The following is a 19965-nucleotide window of genomic DNA, read 5'->3' on the forward strand; positions in this document are numbered from 1 at the left end:
ACCAGCATTGTTAAAGTAGAACAGGAAAATCTCTTATGATCAACCAAGCGGAAATCTGAGTCACATGAGATGGATACCCCCTTAATCGTGTCAGAAACCACCTTTACCTAACTTGGAAACTCCATAAAGTGCTACTGAGAGGTGTACAAAACATCCTACTATACCTTAATCCTTCCCTCCAGTTTATTTTATAGTCTTTTAGAAGGCTTTTCTCAAAAATGCACATAGTGCTACTGCATCAAATAAAAGCAAAATAAAAAGACTACTGATCTTGAAGGATAGCCTTGTTGAATGAACTTATTGCCAAACTGTTGCTACTTGAAATGCTTACATCTGTTACGCTTACAGATTATGCCTGTCTCTAAGTACGCATTAAACCTACATATATCTAATCTTGTAATTTTTACATGTATGTATTATGCCTAGTTTGACTAAATTATCATGCTGCTGACATTAATTTCCCCATTAAAGGCTCTGTTAATAATGGACATAATAGAAGATAAAAGCCTTAAAAACCTAAGTCATACAAACAATATCTGTGAGCAGATTCTCCTAGGATTTACAGAGAATTTTTTACTTTGAGACAAAAAGCACCTAAGTAAATATTTCTATTTTCTGACAATCTGCTGGCTGCAGAGCATCAGACCAGTTCTACACACTGATCATAAGGACCACAAGGCAAATACTTTTCACAGAACTTTTTAGTTATACTGACGAACAGCATCTTTCCAAGTCCTATCTTCTCCTTCCAAACTGTGCCAACACTTACTTCGGAGGTAAAAATCACAAAGGATGAAGACTTTACTTCAAGACAGGGCAACGTGAATGGGAAACTAAAACTACTGCCCAAACTGGCAATGGAGTAACCTCTTAATATTCACCCTTACTTTCCTGCACATTTGTTCCAAGAAAACCCAGCTATCTACAAATTTGCTCTGATAACAGAATAAAACAAAGAGAAACAGCCTCCAAATAGTAAGCAGGGTTTTGCAGGGGAAAAAAAAAACCCAGAACATGTCGCCAAACAAAATGTTGAAAGATTTTTGAAAAGGATGTTAAAAAAAGCACTCAACAACTATTTTTACTAATCTTGCAACAGCAAAACCGGTAATACTGTAAAATGGGAGAAAACAGATTGCATATGGAAAACTTGTTTTTCTATGCACTGTGGAGACCTGCCAATCCTCTCCTTTCCCAGCCAGCCATGAAGTTTGGCCATCAGTCTAAATTCTTCATACAAATTCCTGGCACTGGTACATAAATGCTGAATTTTCCAAGATGGTTATATGCATTTAGAAATTCATTTCAGCTTTCTAAAATTTACCAGTAATCCACTCTGCCCCCACATCAACTCAACCTGATGTAATTTATCTCATTTTTTAAATCAGGCTTATCATCAGTATATCTAACCATACCTCCTACTCCAGTTACTTCTGAAAATGCATGGATGCATTTTGTGGTTTAAGTTTGTTCAGGAGTGTAACTTCCACTAAAGACGTATCAGTGTATCATTAAAACACAGACATTTGACATTGCTCTACAAAGGAGCCTGAATGAATCATCAAAGAAAGAAAATTACAACCTCATGTTCCAAGTATGTAGTATGCATAGATCAGTAGGAATATTTTTTTTTTTTTTTGCAGTGTTAAGTAGTTGTTTGTTATGCAGAGAAGTAATAAAAAAGGACAGTAAACCCCCAACAATACTAGCTGAAGCCAACCTGGTAACTACTAGGATCAGACAGGCAGGATTCAGTCTTGCTGAGTTCCAGGAAGAGACAGATTTAGACAGCAATCTGTGTATTTCATACCTAAAAACATTACAAATCACTGAGTTGATATTTATAAAGGGAGAGATACAGAAAGAGAAGGCTTCATCAGGAAAAAAAAAAAAGCAGGAAATATTTTGCAAGTAGCTCCTCAGGCAAGGCCATGCTATTTGAACCAATAAATCGAAAACAGTCAGCCTTTTATGTTGAATGTTGATACAAAATCATTTATCAGCAACAGTAATGACAGATTGCAGGAATCTACAGCTCCTATTAATGATTAGCTCCATGGAAAAATTAACAACTGTCACATACAAACAGCATAAGAATGTTTTCAAAACAAGCCATCTTTAAAAAAATGGTAATATTTTTCTGGATAATAACCATACAGTCAAGTGGAATATTCATCACCTTTTACCAGTAGATTGGTAAGACATGCTACTGCTCAATTCACAGCGGTACAGTTGGATCTGTTTTCTACTATGAGGCAAGGGGTATGATTTGTTTCCATTGCCTTCCCTTCCCTATTATTCTAACAAGCTTCGGTACTGGTGGGGAAGAGAATTCCGGAAGCCATGCAGTGCAGCACATGACATAACACAAGACTTCATAACACAAAACCTGTGAGTTCAAACCTTGATTACGACAATTAGTGAAATAACTCTGATAATTTCAATGTACTAGTCATAACACACTTTACTAACTGATACTTCAGAAAGACAAAGGATTATAACAACAGAAGTATAGAGAAGTAAAATATATGACATATATAAAACCAAAACAATGATAATTCATAGCAGAAGGCTTTTGAAATTAATCTTATTATGAATATGCAAGGTCATGCTGGAGGAAGCAAGTTATTTTGCCCTCACCTCAAATAGGATCTGGTACTATTAGTTACCAAGACATTGTTATTCCTGTTTAATCCAAAAATCACTGGCTCACAACCAGTAGGATCTGACTTTCACGCAGTGATTTCTGAACAGCAAATAATTTTCTCTCACTCAAGATGACCCTTATGCTCTGACAGCAGGAAAACTTTCACAAAGGAGTCTAAAGTCAAAGACCCAAGATACCCAGAAAGTCTGTGTCACATGATGCGTTTCCACCAATACTGATGAATTTCTGCTTCCAAGTCACTTTTCAGTCCACTTATTCAGTAAAACAAATAATTGCTGTCATTTTTACAAGAACATCTTAATTTACGTGACATATCTAAAAGGTAATTCTCCGCTGAATGACAACAAATTACTTAGTTCGGTAATAAAAAAAAAAAAAATTAAAAAAAAAGACATTTTCTACTCAGCTGGCTTCACGCACATGAATCACACAATCTAGGAGCTCAAAACTTACCAAAGCATAGTTCCGATCCAAACTGCTTTAAACAAACATACCTGCTGTACTTTACCGCTGAGACTTCTGAATGAATACAGGCGACAAGACAGTTTGTTTACTCAGGCAATAAACACAGCTAGTCAGCTCTTGTATCAGCGGTCTGCTCACCTTGTGTGTTTTGCTGTATGTGTACAGATACGCCAATCTGTAGAGGCTCTTGTAGTGCTGGGGAAAGCGGCTGAGACACAGGCAGAAGGAGGCAATGCACTGCTCTGTCAGGAACTTCCGCTGCTCCTCAAGGTCTGCCGGAAGACCATGAGGAAATTCAGAGGCATCTCCACAAGGTTCGGCTTTCTTTTTGCAGTCCCACTGTGAGGGTGGGGGGATTGCAGCTTTGATGGGATTGCCAGAAGCAGACTGAGGATCCATCAGAATTTTTTGGCCAGTAGGCTCAGCAGGGTGGTAAGATTCTGAGCTCTCCAGCAGCTCTTCTGACTTTCCTGCAACTAGAATATTAAGAGAGGACAACAGTGACAATGAAAATTACAAAATGGCAAATTAAATATACAAAATGACAAAAATTAAATATAACAAATGGTAATCCTTTTCTTCATTAAAGCATAGACAGAATTATTGAGTGGTTCCTGAAAAAATTATGACTATTCCTAATGTTTAATGAAGAAGTAAACTTCAGCTCATTAACAGAGCCACACACTTATCTCCCCATTGTCTTTATTTGGGTTTTTCCCTGAGCAATAGTAAGAACTCAGCACACCTTACACAATGCAGGATTTTATATACTGTTGGAAGATAGGGAAGAGGGGGGGCAACAACAAAATGAAAGTGTAAATTCAGTAAAATTCTACTGCAAAGAAAGGAAGAAGGAACAGAAAACTAAAGCCATCCTGCCAAGTGAAATGTATTACTCTTAACGATCTACCTATAACATCACAATTCCAGAATAAGCTCGGACAGAACGATTAGCAGCAACTAACCTGGCCTTCTAGATAATGTAGGACCTACAGTTCCATTCAATTATTTTTGCGATTAACTTAGTAACTCATAGTTCAATTGACCCATCTTTTCTTGAAGGATACAAAATCTTGCTTCAGAAAGCATCTGTGACAGTGGGAGCTTCCATGTTTCCTGTTACCTAGTCATTATTGCTGAAAACATTCATGCTACACACAGATTCAGTTTTTTAACTTTGATTTTCAGTCATGGAAATTTACTGTGTCTTTGTCTAAGATAAGGAGCCTCTTATCTCCTAGCAGGCTAGGGATATACTACAGTATACTTCATCCTCAAGTACGAAGCTGCTCCTTAACTTTTTCTCCCATAAGGCCGAACTTTGAGTCAAACGTGTTCTCCAGAACAGAAATTTTTCAAATTTTACTTGCACACTCTATGTATCCGTTATAATTTTACTCTAGAGATAGCTGTATGGAAGAATACAACTTTTGTTCTAATAAGTGTCAGTAATGTGATAATGCAATCCATACAGTTTTTCTGACAGACAACTGATGACAATAACACAACTCACTGCAGGCCCAAAAGAGCCATGGTTTTAGTCTAGTACCCAAAATAGTACAGGATTTAGTAATTAGGTGAGTATTATTTTACAAAACTAGGAACTGGCATCTATTTCACTCTATTGATGCAAACATCATCACAGACTTCCCTCACTTAGGCAAGGCTGAAGTAAAATATTCTTAAAAAGAAGAAACCAAGCTAATCCAAGTCTGTGAACAAAAAGGTGACTAGCATCAGTTATTCCTGGTGAGATCAGTGAAGTGAATCAGGGCTATCCACATACCATCATTTCTGGATCTATGACACTGGAAGAGACTAAAGTATAATGTGACCTGGCAAAAACCACTTAACATCCCACAAAGGGCCACAACCCAGAAAGGCAGGCAAAATTCATACATTGGTCATGTTTGTCTTTCCCAGCTGAAGTCCAGCCTCTCTACACCACATCCAACTGTACAAACATCAAAGGGAAACCCCAGCTAATGGATTTTGAAACAATTTTTCCAGTGGAATACAGAACACTTAGTAGTATTATATATGGAAAAAGAGCAATTCCACTTCTCCATTGAAATAAAGTATGCAATGGAATAAAACATCTAATTCCACTACTTGTGCTTTTCCATGCACTGAATATCAAGCTGCTAGTGGGCCAGAACAAAAAGGAGGGCATCTATACCTGGGGAAAAGAAAAAATGGTTTCTTTGAGATTATCTTCAAGTAACTCCTACTTAAATCATTTAGAGATTTGAAACACTGAAGAAAGAGTAACTAATAACCTCAAAAAAGGCAAGTCAGTCAAAGGGCCACCACAGACATCAGTTTATCGTTATTCTTTTCTTTGTAAGGTTTAACAGGTAGTACAAATTGCGATGATGGCCACATAAGCAAAGCACAGTTCCAATTTTAAGCCACACACATACATGGAGCAATAAAGCCTAGTTAAAATTCTCATTCACAGTGCAGCATATTTCAGTGCTTCTGCATGCCAGAAAAAAGATTTTAATGAGAATACACCAGCTGACATTATCTATTAAATCAGGCATACTCTTTTCCTCTGTAGTTCCCAGGGTCTCTTTGCTGGGCATCAGTGTATCAGCACAAGTAGTAGAAACCCTCTTCTCTGTGTACGTCTTCTTCAGGCTGTCTTGAGAACTGGCAGGCTCATTAAACATATCCTGTGTGGAACTGGAGTCAGACAGCACCGCCCCAGTGCTATCCTGACTCCTCTCTGCAAAGAGATAAAGAAGGAATGCATCGTTTCACACTCATCAAGCTGTTACTTGCATCTTCGTAACAGCAACATAAAACTGCAGCACTCTGCAAACCTCTTACAAGTGCAACACAGGATCCTTAACAACCACCAATGCTGTTGTCTAAAAGGTACTTACTTTCCTTCACGTTGTCTACTTCAACTTACCATTTTCATCTCACCTCTTTGTGCTAAGGAATTAACACCCTAGTCTTCTTCCACTAGGTGTTATTTAACACTAACGTAATAGAGAGCTCCCTGTCCCACCATATTTCCTCCTAGAATATAATCCTGGAATTTGATTCAAAAGCAGATGCTCAACTTTCAAAAGCAGTTAGGCTGAGGACGCAATAGTTCAGCTAGTAAGGTCCTGTAAAATTTCCTGGGTTTACGGTGCCATTTACCTTGAAACGCATCCAATATAATTTTGAATTTGACACAAGCAAAACTCAATTGACAAGAGAAAACCATGAACAACAATACTGGTAAAAATTACCTCATGAAGGACAGAAAAATCAGTACCATTAGGGGCAAAGACTTACAGGAGTGATCACTGATGCCATCTATCCTGCAGGTGTTAGATGCTGTTCACCAAATGTTCTGAAAGGTGATTTGATACAGCAAACAAACAATCCATCAAAGAACTAGGTCTAAGATAGACGGGAAATCTCTTACACTTCAAGGCAGCAGACAGAAGAATAGCAGAAGTGACTTCGCCTCGATAGCATGGAGTAATGTACATTGGCTGCTGACTACATTACAGTCACAACAGAGTTGTTAATCTGCTGATAGCTGTAACAGCACAGGAAAAGTTGTACGGATCGTGATTTTATCATGGGGGATAAAACTCACACCTCAGAACAGACAGGCAAGTGAAAAACATTCCACCCATGTCTGAAACCTGCCTGATATAACCCAAGTTCTTCTACATCAAGGGTTATCAGAGGCAACCCTGCATGACTAAAAAACAGAGCTTAGTATCTCCCACAGAAAGATGCATGCCTATCCCCACTGAGATGGGAAATTGGCATTTTTCTCTAATTTTGTGCCAACATAATTCAGTGTCCAACACAAAATTCCAATACAGGCAATTCTCACTAAATCTGTAGCCCAGAAGATTAATTTCCAGTTTCTGCTTAAGATACAGGAATAGCTTAACCAAGAGGCATGTTACATCCATTGTCTGGGTAGTTCCACTGCATTCTTATTCATTAATTTTCTTGGTAAGATCAAGAAAGAAAATTAAAAAAGCGAAAGCCCTTCCTTTGAGATGAGCTGATAATTTAATGAGATTTCTTCTGTTCCATCTGAATTGCACTTGTTCAGGAGACAGCTAAGGGCCTCCTATGAATTTATTTTATCAAGATAAATCCCTCTGCAAACCTCCAGCTTGCAGATCAGGTTCTGCTTGTTAGGATTCCAACAAATTTAAACCAAATTTGATACAGTCCGTAGGCTTTTCACTACCACACAAAGAAAACCTTCCCTTTCAGTGAATAGATCTTAATAAAACTGTATCTTGTAAAAGAACAGGGAACTGCATTTGCTTCCTAATTGGAAGTTCTATAGTTGGTTAATGATGACAAATTTTATACAGAAAGAATATAATTGTAAAGAATGGGAAGAGAAGGATTCTGAAGAGAGGTCAGTCAAGCTTTAAATGACTCATAAAGCTTTAATAATCTTCTGTGGTACAAATGGACACTATTGAACTCCCAGTTGGCATCAGGAAAAACATTTACAGTAGCTCCCTTGGTATTTTTTTTAAAGGAAGTTTCTGCATCTGTGGCAAAGAGGCTGAATTACTCATCTAGGGAAGAAAAAAAAAATTGCAAATTTCCAAATGTTGCCATAACCCTGGGGGTCAGTTCTGATGTGTGGGTTATGACAGATGAAGCATTAGAATGTAAATCAATAACTGCTAGACCAATATGCAAGACTGATCCCCGATCCCTAGGAAATTATGGTAACTTCTCAGCACGCAAAGACAGACAATGCCTTAGCATGTTAAATTTCAAATGTATGCATGACATGGAAGCTTTTTCCTATGAGGAACAAATGTAAGTATTTCCTTAGAATTAGTTAGTTATTTTGTCTTGTAATTTCTACTAAAATGAGCGTAGGTCTAGGTATGTATGTTCATTCTCCTTTTCTTTCAATACTTTAACTACATTAAAAAAAAATCTTAATGATATTAACATTGGGCTCCTTAAACACTGAAAAACAGAGGAATACTACTATTGAGACAACTTCCTATTATTTTAGATACTGCTTGAATGCAGTAGATGCTTTCAAACTAAGTGGGCCTGATGAAAAACACTGGAGTATTTCAGAAATTAGCAGCAGCCATCATTATTAGTATTAATTTCTCAGAAGTCACAGATGATGGGTAAAGTTCCTGGGAATGGAAAACAAATTGTAGTACCTATCTTCACAAAGGGTACAAGGTCAAAACTATTAGCCAGCCAGCCTTCATCTTCCACAGAATTATTTGAGCATAAATAAATAAATCCATCTATAAGCACCTAAAAAAAGATCAGTAGTAGAAAATGTGTGTGTATCCCAGCGCATATATTCACATATGCCTGTAAAGAATTAATGATTATCAAACCAGAAACGGACAAAATGTCATGCTATTGTAAAAGCAATTCAGCAAACTAGCACACTTGAATGTATAATCAGTAACTTCACAGAAAAAACACGTAAGAGTCTTCCTGTTCTACTGAGCACTAATGAAAATTAAGCTAATTATGGTATCTGTATTTGAGACCCACATTTTAAAAAATACACTGAATAACCAGAATGAATTCATCGAAGAGGAGAAAAAGTGATGAGAGATTAATGAGATGGCATATAAGAAAAACATGGGGAGAATTGGACTTATTTATCTTCAAAAAGATGAGGGAGAATTTCCAAATACATACAATTAACCAAAATAAAAATACAGTAATTGCTCTTCATATTCAGTAAGTACAGAGCAAGAGCAAATAGATTTTAATTGCAGCAAGAAAATTGCCTTTTTTTTTCCTAATCTCTAGCTTAACTGTTACATACCGTTAAAAAATTGCATAGAGAACCTACAGAATCGCCGGAGGTTTTCAATGACAGGTAGACAAATAGCTAACATTTGTTAAGTTACCCAAGATGTATCTTAATATAACAAAAAAGCTTTGTCAATACCTAAATGCTGCAGTATGTAATGCAGAACTCATAGCAACTGCACCAAGTCACATCTGAACTCTGCTATTTAAAAAAAAATTAAAAATCTACCTATTTTTCATAGATGAAAGTAGTATGCCCTTCTAGCCTAACTCACAAATATATCATATATATATACACTAGACAGACACACAGCATATATTTTTACACTCACTGTGTTATAAAGCATTTACTTCATCTGATAAGTTGGCTGCAGTTGAGGCAGTCATTAGTGTTACTCAGCCTCCATGCCAAAGACCACTGCAGTCCGAGACATGAGAATTAATTCCAAATTCCCAACTGCTGCTGATACTTGTCCTTTTGAAAGATGCAAATCCAAGGAGAACATCAGTGGTTTTAATAATCTCTGCTATAATTAAAGACAATTTAATGCAACTCAGTGTAATTTAAGAGTTTAAAAATTACTGATTTTAATATTTTGTTTACCTAAGCTATTTTCTTAGTTGCCCCATTGGCAATAGCAATAAGTAATAGTAATTTCCAAAAAGCTAAAGTGATCCCCCAGTTATAAGGAAATGATAAATCAAGGACTAAATATTCTTCTGAGATCCCTTCCTGTAAAGTTTCCTATTATTTCAAAAGCTAAGACAAAAATACAACTGGGCATTAATGTCCCAAAATTATTATCTGTAGTGGAAACGAAGAGAACAGGGAAAAACACCTACTAAACTGTGCATAAGCAACTGCAACAAAATTTCTATTAAAAATATGTCCTGATACCAGGTTCTCTCTTTGGTATTATTATGTTTTGTTTCATTACTTTGCTGTATCACTCCTAAGTTTTAGGAAGATTATAAACAACCTGACAAGCTGAACTCTCTATTTGATGTAAAGTTAAATATTTCATGTTTATTTCTAAAGATTATGGATACGGCACTTGAGAGCAAATTTTTTATCTCATTCCTCATAATGTACTGAACTTGTGACATTTCAGGGATTTCTATGTCAGATTATATCACCTACTCTGTCAACAGGTGAAAAAGAGCAGCTCTGGACAGCAAATGTAAAAAGGTCTAAAGGAAGAATCTTGTTAATTTTCCAAGATATTAGTAAAAAAATATTAATTATTATTGGAAAGATGTCATTGGGAAGAAAGAACTTCTATGTTCATCTGTACTGCCAAGACCTTTATTGTATCACAGTGAGATCCTGTCAGTCACTTGGATAATTAAGTAGCTACCATTACTGAAACACATCTGTCTTGAATATTAGAAAGAGATCTTTAGTGCATTTGACTTAATTCTATGCTTAAGAGCATTTTAAGATTAATCTTATTCTGAATGAAACAGGTTTACCGGATTGACTTCAAAAATCCCTATTCCATGCTATTCCTCCATACCGGAAAAAGCCATTAGCATGTCACTGTCACTGCTCCATTAACATTCAGGCACAACACCGGCACGCCTACCAATTAACAGTAAAAAGCTGTGTTAAACTTCGGGGATTCTAAATGACTATTTTACTTTAAAATGCAACCGGGGAAAAAAAAAAAAAAAGCCTCAGTGCTTCACTAGCCATTACCCTGTGCCAGCATTCTCCCATATGCCATAAGCCTCGTTACCTAAACGGTGTCCACTCACAGGGCTGAAGGAGGGAAAAGAGGAGACAGTGATGTGTTAAAGTGTAAGTGACCTGAACTAGCAGACAGACAATCCTAACAACAGAGCTCTTACTGCTAAGCACGCTGACCAGGTTAACATCTCTCATGGTACAAGCTTACATAATTTATTCTCAGGGGGGCTGAAGTACAGCTTCATGGTGCCAACATCAATGAGGGATTCCACCTTTGTCAATTATTTACTATGCAGCTCAGTAATCATGCTCTGCATCCTCTGAAACTTTTTGGAAATTAAAAGAAGAGGAGGAGGAGACCTCTGAAACACCTGTACGTGGGGGTAGGTAACAAGCTCGGAAAGCCAACAGGGTACAACTCACTTTTTCTGAAAAATATCTTTTTCTGTCTTAAATAGCTGAAGGAAAATGTATGCCCAGTTATTACAAGAAGGTATCTGAAATGTGATAAACAATCAGCTACAAGTCAAAAATCAGAAACAAGTGTCATAGAAAGTTTTTCTAGAGAGCTATATACATATGCTAAATGAATTTACAGTAAAGAAAAATCCTACTGCACAGTTCAGAGCTTATGAATAACTAACTATATATTATTTAAAAAAATAATCTTGTCTCATGCAATAAAGGTGGGTTGTTCACAGGCTGTAGATGTACAGACTCCCTCTCTTTGTCCTGCCTGCCTGGCACCATATCTCCTCTCTTCTCTTTACCTGTACATATGAGCATTTTTCTTTACTGGTCTGTAGTCAGAAACATGATGTATCAGACAATTCTCATTCTCGAAACAGATTCCACCCATAACAGAAGACAACATTCAGCTCTGTATCAAAAGGCACTTGCACGTTATTAAAAACAAAAGAACTGCAGAGATTTGCATGGGAGCAGATTAATTTCTTGAGGACAGCAAGTCCTCTGAATGTTTAAAGGGAGTTCTCTCATAACATGAGTCAAAGATGAGAGTCTATGTTTTGTTTGGCTGCACCAAACACTGAATGTTTTTCGGTAACTTGCAGCCCTATATTGCTGTTCTTCTGTCTTCAAGTGCAGAGCAACAGAGTATCACCTCATCAATGTTCCATTTATTCAGTCAAATCCTGTTCACATCATCTCACACTAAATGTCAGTGTGATACTTTTACTAATCAGAGAGAGGTTAAATTGGGGAAAGGTAAAAGTGGGGCATACTGCAATAAACTGGATCTGACTCGTTACTCTCATAGTCCAGTAAGCAGTCCCCATGAGCATCCAGTACCATGTGCCACAAAAGAATACGTACTGCAGACCGACAAATCTCATTCTACAGTGCGGGACACAGAGAATTTTGAAGGGTAGGATTTGAATGTTCCAAAATGCAATGTGGATGTTCTTTTTAGGCACAGAAATATCCATTCCATCTTAGAAGCTTATTTAGTTTGGCATGAGTGACAACCTGGTGCAAAAAGTTTCTCAGAGATCACCTTTGTCTCATCAGGATGTTGAGAACCCCTGTTTACAAAGAAACTGTGCACCTTCATAACATTTGTAGAATTACAGACCAACAAACTGAAGTGAGACTTCTCCCACAGCATGAAGCAAGTAGCCTTTCCCAGTGAGTTTATCATGCAGGTTCTGCCAATTATTAAAAGCAAGCCGTGACAGGTAAAAGCAGGAAGAGAATGCCTGGGGAACAGAGATTTGTATAAAGGTTAGAGGCAGCACGGGCAATATTGGTTGCAAAAGCAATCAGGCAAAGACAAACACAAAACAGGACAATTATGTCTAACTACACACAACATACTACATGACATGAATGAAGACTTAAACACTATGACATTTTAAACAATGCATATAGCAATAGCAATGGATACTGAATACATCATCTGCATACCACCACAATAATATAGGATTGACTATTGTTGTGTTGACAACAAAGGCATATTACAGCAAAAAAGACCTCACAACAATCTTCAAGTCTACTTTTTAGGAAACAGATTTCTCATTCAGACTGATTTTTTTTAAATGTTAACACTTCTACTGCTTTCTGAACTAACTTCAATGCTTAGCACAGAATTTAGGTAAATTTAAGCTGCTTGAAGTCTGTAATGCAACTGGTCTGACTACATACATTCAGCCTGTATAAAGGAGGATAGTGAGCATGTCTGGCCATTTAGCAGTGGAAATATGGTGACATCTCAGGTAACGATAGTCTTGGTCCCTGCAGAGTCCCTGCTTTTTCTTGTTTCCTGCTTTGCTCTTGGAAACTAAAAAAAGTCTAAACCTCAGGCTTCTACTATCAGATGCAAGTTTTCATTTTGGAGGGTTATAAAACAGCAACAGGCAGGGGTGATGACAGGAAAGACAGGATTAACAGAAGGAAGGAAAAATGTTGCTGAATGGAAGGGCAAGAAAAGAGAAAGGAAGTTGCCTGTTCTACACACATGACAGCAGCTAGTCAGCCAGCAAGTAACAGCTGCCACTCAGCAATACTGTCTCGTTGAAGGAGATATATGCTAGCAGCTGCCACGATAAAAGAAGTTTAGTTACTTTACAAGCTGTACTTACTGGTTCCTTTCTCCCATTCCCATTAAATACATGGGTAAAAACTAATATCACCAGCAATCACTGGATATAAAGCTTTTCAAATGCTCTCAACTTTAACAGTGATTTCTGCATACCCTGGTCTTCTTTTTCCACCAGCAAAATGGGCTGGAGAGGTATAATGACACACTTAAATGTAATGCATCTGAAGTCAGTCTGCCCTCACAACTTTACTTATCTTCAGATGAATGCTTGAAGATCAGAGTCTCAGTATTTTCAAGAAAAGACGTTTGGCTGTACATTAATTCTTTCCTGCTTGTAATGAGACAATTGCTGCACTAGAAGCCACATTGTTGGATATCTTGCTAAAAAAACCAACCAAACAAATAAAAACCAACAACCCACAACAAACCAAAAACCCCACAAACAACATAAAATTAATAGAAAAAATAGGGCTCAGAAGGAAACCGCAAGAGTTCATCTAGTCCATTCCTTTTTCCATCAGAATAAATTATATCTCCATCATTCCTGGCAGATGGCTGTATCACCACTTTTTCAAGACTTCCAGTGCTGCAGTGTTGTACCATCCCCAGGAACTTAGATTGTTTCACTTTTTTTTGTTTTTTAAATAGTATTTCCTAATACTACTCTAACAATATTTTCTAATGACCAGATTTAAAATGTAATTTAGGTCTAATATTGTCTATTCTGTCTCCCACAGACATGAAAATCCTGGGGTTTTGTCTCCAACTCTTTGTACAGCCTTTGACACTCTTCAGGTTACACTGCTGTCATGTTTCCCCTCAGTCTTCTCCTTCCTACACAACCATCCCAATTCCTTCTCTCTTCCCTCATGGGTCATATTTTCTTGAAGTGTAGCACAAAAAATGGTCAAAAGAGGTCTCACAGGTCAGCAATGACAGGGATCCCAACTAGCATGTTTGCTTGTGGTAACATATGAAGAGAACTTTGTAGGTAAGACTCTGTTATAATGCTCTTATTTTGTTTATGTCATACATGATAAAAAATATCGATACAAGAGTACGAGTAAATAAAAGTATTGTCAGGCCTCAGAAAGAATAAATATCTAGGCTGAATTTAGGCCAAATTATTTGTTCTGTGAACAACAATATAGACAGTTTCGTTTGCTGTCAGAATGGTAAAAAAAATAATCTAAAGAGTACTCAAATGATGGGTATTTTCTTGCTATTTTTAGGAATGGTATAATGGAAATGCAAGCACCAGTTTTCTTCAGTGATGTGATTATGTGTAAGGTGTCAAGAGCATTTTACTTCAAATGTATATATTTTAATACAAGTAAAATGCAAATGCACGCAGAGGAGCACAGTATATGCAATAATATAAAAGTGGAAGACTTCCGAGCGTTGCTCAGCCTGTTAGCTCTCCTTCCATCTGTAACAGCCCCAAGGCAAATATTTCAGTTTCCTGGGGATCTTCAATATGCTGTATCCAGACTGCAGTTGTGCCAGCAACTTACAAAACATTATGAATGATGCAGTACTTTGCATTCTCCTTGTCAGGGTTGCACATAGCCTTCTGAAAGATCACCCTAACTCTGCTTCTGTCAGCGGCTGACATTTCTAATTGCTTTGACAGCAGCAAAGCTTAGTCCTAGCGAGGCTACAGATCCAAGCACTGCCACTCCAGCCCTGGCAGAGGTAGACGTTCCTTAGCTTGCACCTTCAGGCTTTGCTAAGCAGCCAACTTTGCTCCCATTGGGCAATTAACATACCATAGTCCATAATATCTTACTTTGAGTGACTGTACTAACAACACATATTGGAATATTTATCTCACTTATGTATCTCCTGGGAACATTTCAACAGTCTTCAGGACCTAAGCAGATGTAGTCTTAGGCAGAACTGCTTCTCACAAGGAATATTATTTAGGAAATATTTAAATATTTGCTCGTTTCTGCGTTTGCTGTGTCAAAAGACATCAAAACGCTAATATAAGAGCCTGATCACTACATAACCCATTCATAGTAACACACTACATATGTTATGAAAACAGAAAACAGTTCAATGAATTACTCCTGATTGAAATGTAAACATGAATAAAATTAATATTTCGCTATTCAGTTTAGTGAAAGAGATGAAGGATCTTCTGTCAGTTTCACCAAGAATTATTTGTTGGGGAAAAGGAATAAATTCATCTTGCAGAGTTTCCAGGCATATGAACACTTGTTTCAAAACTATGTCAACAAAGTTATTTACAAAGAAAATTACAACAGGAAGCAGCCCACCCTCCAGAAATAAACTCACATCAAGCAAAGCATTTCTGTGGGGCCTGCTACATTCTACCAACAAGCTATTCATTGCAGATATTTTACTTCTTCTTGAGTCCTGATACTCACAGATCCAGTTGGATAAACAAATGGCTAAAAGAGTAGAATCAGAATAAAATTCCTAGCCAAATAACGATGTCAGGTTACTTAACTAGTAACTTAATTCCTACTATATACGTATATTGCAAAATCTTAAGTAACACTGCGATATCACCCTAACTTCTGCATTTATAAGCCAATTATTTATTCTATTACTGTGTATTATATAGAGATGAGCTGCTAACCAGTCACTGTAAATGATAAAGAAAAATTAAAAGATGAAGTCTACTGGACTGTCATGCAAATCACTTCGTGCTGATACACAATATATTCAAAACAGTTGCCACCTGCCTCCTTCAAAAAATGATAATACTGTTTTGTTTTGCCTTTTTAACAAATTGTCTTGTTTAAGCCACAGTTCAAACTTTTACCTGGTCATTTCACACAGGCAGTGAAGCAGTGTCCAGTCTTCTGAAGACTGAACCCACATCTTTCCTAATAAGGTCAGACAGACATTTAGCTCTGGAGGTGGAAATAAATAAATAAATAAATAAGTCACTGGAAATTCAGTCAGCTACCTACTCCTCCTATCAACATTCCCATTTTGACTAAGTGACAAGTGCCAATGGTGGCAGGTGACAACTTTGAATTTTGTATTTAAAGCTCTGACTGTACATTGATTCTATTTAAAGCACTGAATTTATAAAGGTAATGAGCTTCAATATTGCCCGTGTTACCACAGACCCATCACCCTCCTTGAAATGAGCAGTTTGATCATTCCTGGTCAAACCCCCCATGATTAGAGCACCTCCCTGTGCTGCCAGTATTGAGAACAGGGACTGTACCGTCCGGCGTTGCCTGCTGACGGGGTTTTTTACATTTGACGTAATCGTGGTCAACTGGAGTGGCTGTGTAAGGTGGGGATGTCAGACCTGGACCGGAGGATGAGGGGAGGGAAGTCCCAGGGCCTGGCACTGTTCCAGCTGAAGAGTGAGAGTCTTCATCAATCATGCAAGCTTTTTCCCTAGGAGGGACAAGAAAAAAACCAAATGTTAACACACTAGGGACAAATACAAAGAACAAAAGGTGACTACATGTTTCTACGACATTTCCAATACAGTAATCTAGTCTTATTAACAAATTTTAAATGATGGATTTTTAGTACAGGTTATATTCCTCCCTTGTCACTAGTCAATAGTAAAACATTCTTTATTTTGTAATTGTTAATAAGACAAATTATGAAGACTAAGATCTCTTTTTCCTTTAAAATAAAGGCCATTTGCTCTTGCATTTGTTAGTAGTTTATTTAAAAAATAATTTTATTAATAAATAAAAACAGTGGCTTCAAAGCAGATGACAAGATCAAAATTCTTCTATTTTGTTCCCTTCCCATCTTCGCTGTGCCAATATTGAGAAGATCTCAGAGTAACTTTATAATCTTACTGCTCATGACACTTGAAAACTGCAAACATTAGAATTACTTCTAATCACTTTGTTGTTTATGTTTCATTCAACTTCATTTTAATAGTTTATTATACAGTAGTTTATAAGTATGCTTTCAGAGGATACTCCTGGAAATTAGCACTCACTTTTCTGCAACTTTTGGGGTGTTCTTCTCCTCACCCCTGGCAAATGGTCCCTCAGAAGCTTCTTTCATGAAACTAACTAGTATCTCTGCATCTACTCCAGAATCTGGTTTCCCCACAAGTTTCAAAATAGAAGCATGAAGTCGAAAGTATACCTACAAAACACAGGAGTACATTTGGTCAGCAGACAATTCATAGCTCTGCAACCTATGACCAATAGTCTCTTCTCTGTAAAAACTGCAGGAGATAGTAAAGACAGTCATCTGATACTAAACTTGCCTGAATAGGACATTTTCTGCCTTTGAAAGCTGCTTGTAAATGACATGATCTAAACACTGTAAAAATTTTATAACTGCAACCCATGGAATACAACAACGAAAGCAGACCTGGTCTCCTCAGAAGCAAGTCACCACTGGGTATATTCTAGATCCTCTGTTTTTACCAGACAACACAGTGAAATCAAAGGTGTTATGACTACTATTCCAACTCATGCATGAACTTATGCTTTCACAGGTACGAGATGCTTGTGAAACCTATCCACATTTGGTTTTGATCAAAACTGACTAATGAACCGTGTGCAGCAAAATCCAAGTGGAATTTCTGCCCATCTGTCCGATACGGAGACTGTACATAAGCTGTCTTTAAAACAAAATCAGCCTGACTAACAGGCTCCATTTTATTCCCCAAGTTAGTCTTGTAAACGTTCCCAGATGCAGAGCACCATGTACATAGGCCTAATAATATGAACTAATAATAACTGGTATTCCATCATCTGCTGAGAACAAAGTTTTCAAGCCTACATGTTTTAACTTTCTTTTACCTCCAATGCTTCCATGGCAAGTTCTGGTGGATTATGGTAGTGAATCTTCTTTGGGTATCGGGCAGCCTCCTCATGCAAGTAATGACCTGCCTGTTTGTAATGCAGCAGATAGACAACAGGAGGCTGTTTCTGCTTCTCTGCAATCTTCCCCAGCATGTAGTGAATAAGCCACTCCTCTTCGTCGCCATCTCCCTCACAGCGAGATGCTGACGTAAAACACAACTTGGCTGTCTCCAACATACTGTCTCGACGCTCTTCCATCTGTTAACGAACGAAGCATTGAGAACACATGAATTCACTGTGGCTGGGATGAAAAATTCTAAAAATACACTCCTGCATAGAGAAGTGCATAAACAAGGTACATAATTTAAAACACTTTCCACCTAAAAGACATAGAACACATCCAAGTGATCAAATACATCCCAATGACCCACAAAATGTGCCTATGGATAGGTTTTTGTTCATTCCAGTAACTGCTGACACAAATAACCAGAACGAAACAGTAAGACAGAAGTGTAAGAACATGCATATAAATGTAAGTCTGAAAAATAACAAACCAATATACATGTCTACACAAATATTACCACTTTTTCAGAGCTGTAATTATCTTAACTCTTCAAAGTAAAAAAACACAAACAAACAACACATTATTTGTTTTGTTCTGCAACTAAAGTCAGCTAGAGCCACTATGGACTACCATCACTTATGAAGAAATGTATTTGATCTTGCTTGCAATGCATCTTATTTTGAGCTGAATATGGCAAGAATACTCTTCCCCGCACCCACCTCCAAAGAATTAAAACCAGCAGCATAAATTAAAGTTAACTGCCAAGGAAGTCACATAAAAAACTAGGTCAAAAGATATACTAATATAATTTTCTCTCTTTGAAAAAGTTTATGAACTTAAATTTTTGTGCTATAACAGTATCCTAAGCACTTGTTTCACTTCAAGAACTGTAACATAGCCTTTCCTTTCCTAAATATTTTGTGAGAAGAGAATAATAAGTTTTTTATGTATATGAGAAACACACTCCTGAAAAGATACATCTCTAGAAAGGAGATTATATTGTCCCCATTTATCTTTTATTATAATAGAGCTTTTCTTAGTAAATTATGCATTTTTAATATATTCACTTGAAAACAGAAAGATTCAACTAGTCCTAAACAGACATTCTGATTTAATTCACAACTTAAGATGGCTTCCCAATCTTGTACCTCTTATCTGATAACACAAAATAACCCCAGCATTATCCCTGGAATTCTTCACCAAGTCACTCATACTCAAGAGGCTACAAGACAGTACGACCACACTTTTGACAGATCAAAGGCATAAAATATAATAATCTCATTTTCTGAGTAGTTAGTTTTGAAGGTCTTGGAGGTAATAACCCTCAGGAAGTAAACTCTGTTGATAGCTGTCATTTCAAACATACTATTTAAGAAACCATTTGTTCTACTTTAATATGCATGTTTACATCGTCTTTCCTCTTAGAGGGTCAAATGCTGTGTAAGGGTCCATGGGAAGTGCAGTGTTAATACAGTCATATAGGTAGCTCAGATGCAAGACCCATCACCTTGCTGTTAATAAGTTCCCCTGGAAACAATGTTCCCAATACCGTTCTCTATAGTTCAAACACTAGAAGTTTTTACAAATCACAGCAGATGCTCAGAAGCAGCATTTCTTTTTTTCATTCTGCTTCCAGTTGTGGACGACTAAATATCTGTAAGTCAGAATGATTAAATCAGAAATAAGAGTTTACTGGTCCAAAAAGACAGACAACACATTTCACCTAGCCACTCTTATCACTGTCAGAAAGTATTTAAAATTATTCATTTTGGCTTTGCAATAAACTTAATAATAACTAACTTTTTCATCACCATCACGCATAAAGACCTGACGAATCTATGAACCTTTTTCTATGAAAATTCTATCAGTCTCCTCATTTTGATCTTTTGTTCAAGTATATAACCTCAAAACACAGCAACATAGAAAAGCAGGAGGATGTCTTTAGATACAAGA

At 37.1% G+C, this 19965-nt stretch overlaps 1 protein-coding gene across 1 annotated transcript in view; it reads right to left on the reverse strand.

The window, feature by feature from the left end:
* Nucleotides 1-19965, reverse strand: part of CABIN1 (calcineurin binding protein 1) — a 119823-nt gene that overhangs the window by 68051 nt on the left and 31807 nt on the right. The window contains exons 24-28 of the mRNA XM_086474445.1: nucleotides 17946-18206; nucleotides 17129-17280; nucleotides 16385-16563; nucleotides 5682-5864; nucleotides 3272-3609 (exon numbers count right to left, since the gene is read on the reverse strand). Coding sequence (XP_086330571.1) covers nucleotides 3272-3609; nucleotides 5682-5864; nucleotides 16385-16563; nucleotides 17129-17280; nucleotides 17946-18206 — 1113 coding nt within the window. The remainder of the gene's footprint in view (nucleotides 1-3271; nucleotides 3610-5681; nucleotides 5865-16384; nucleotides 16564-17128; nucleotides 17281-17945; nucleotides 18207-19965) is intronic.

The sequence above is a fragment of the Leptosomus discolor genome, chromosome 16 (assembly GCF_034619465.1).
Source record: "Leptosomus discolor isolate bLepDis1 chromosome 16, bLepDis1.hap2, whole genome shotgun sequence".
NCBI classification, from domain to species: Eukaryota; Metazoa; Chordata; class Aves; order Leptosomiformes; family Leptosomidae; genus Leptosomus; species Leptosomus discolor.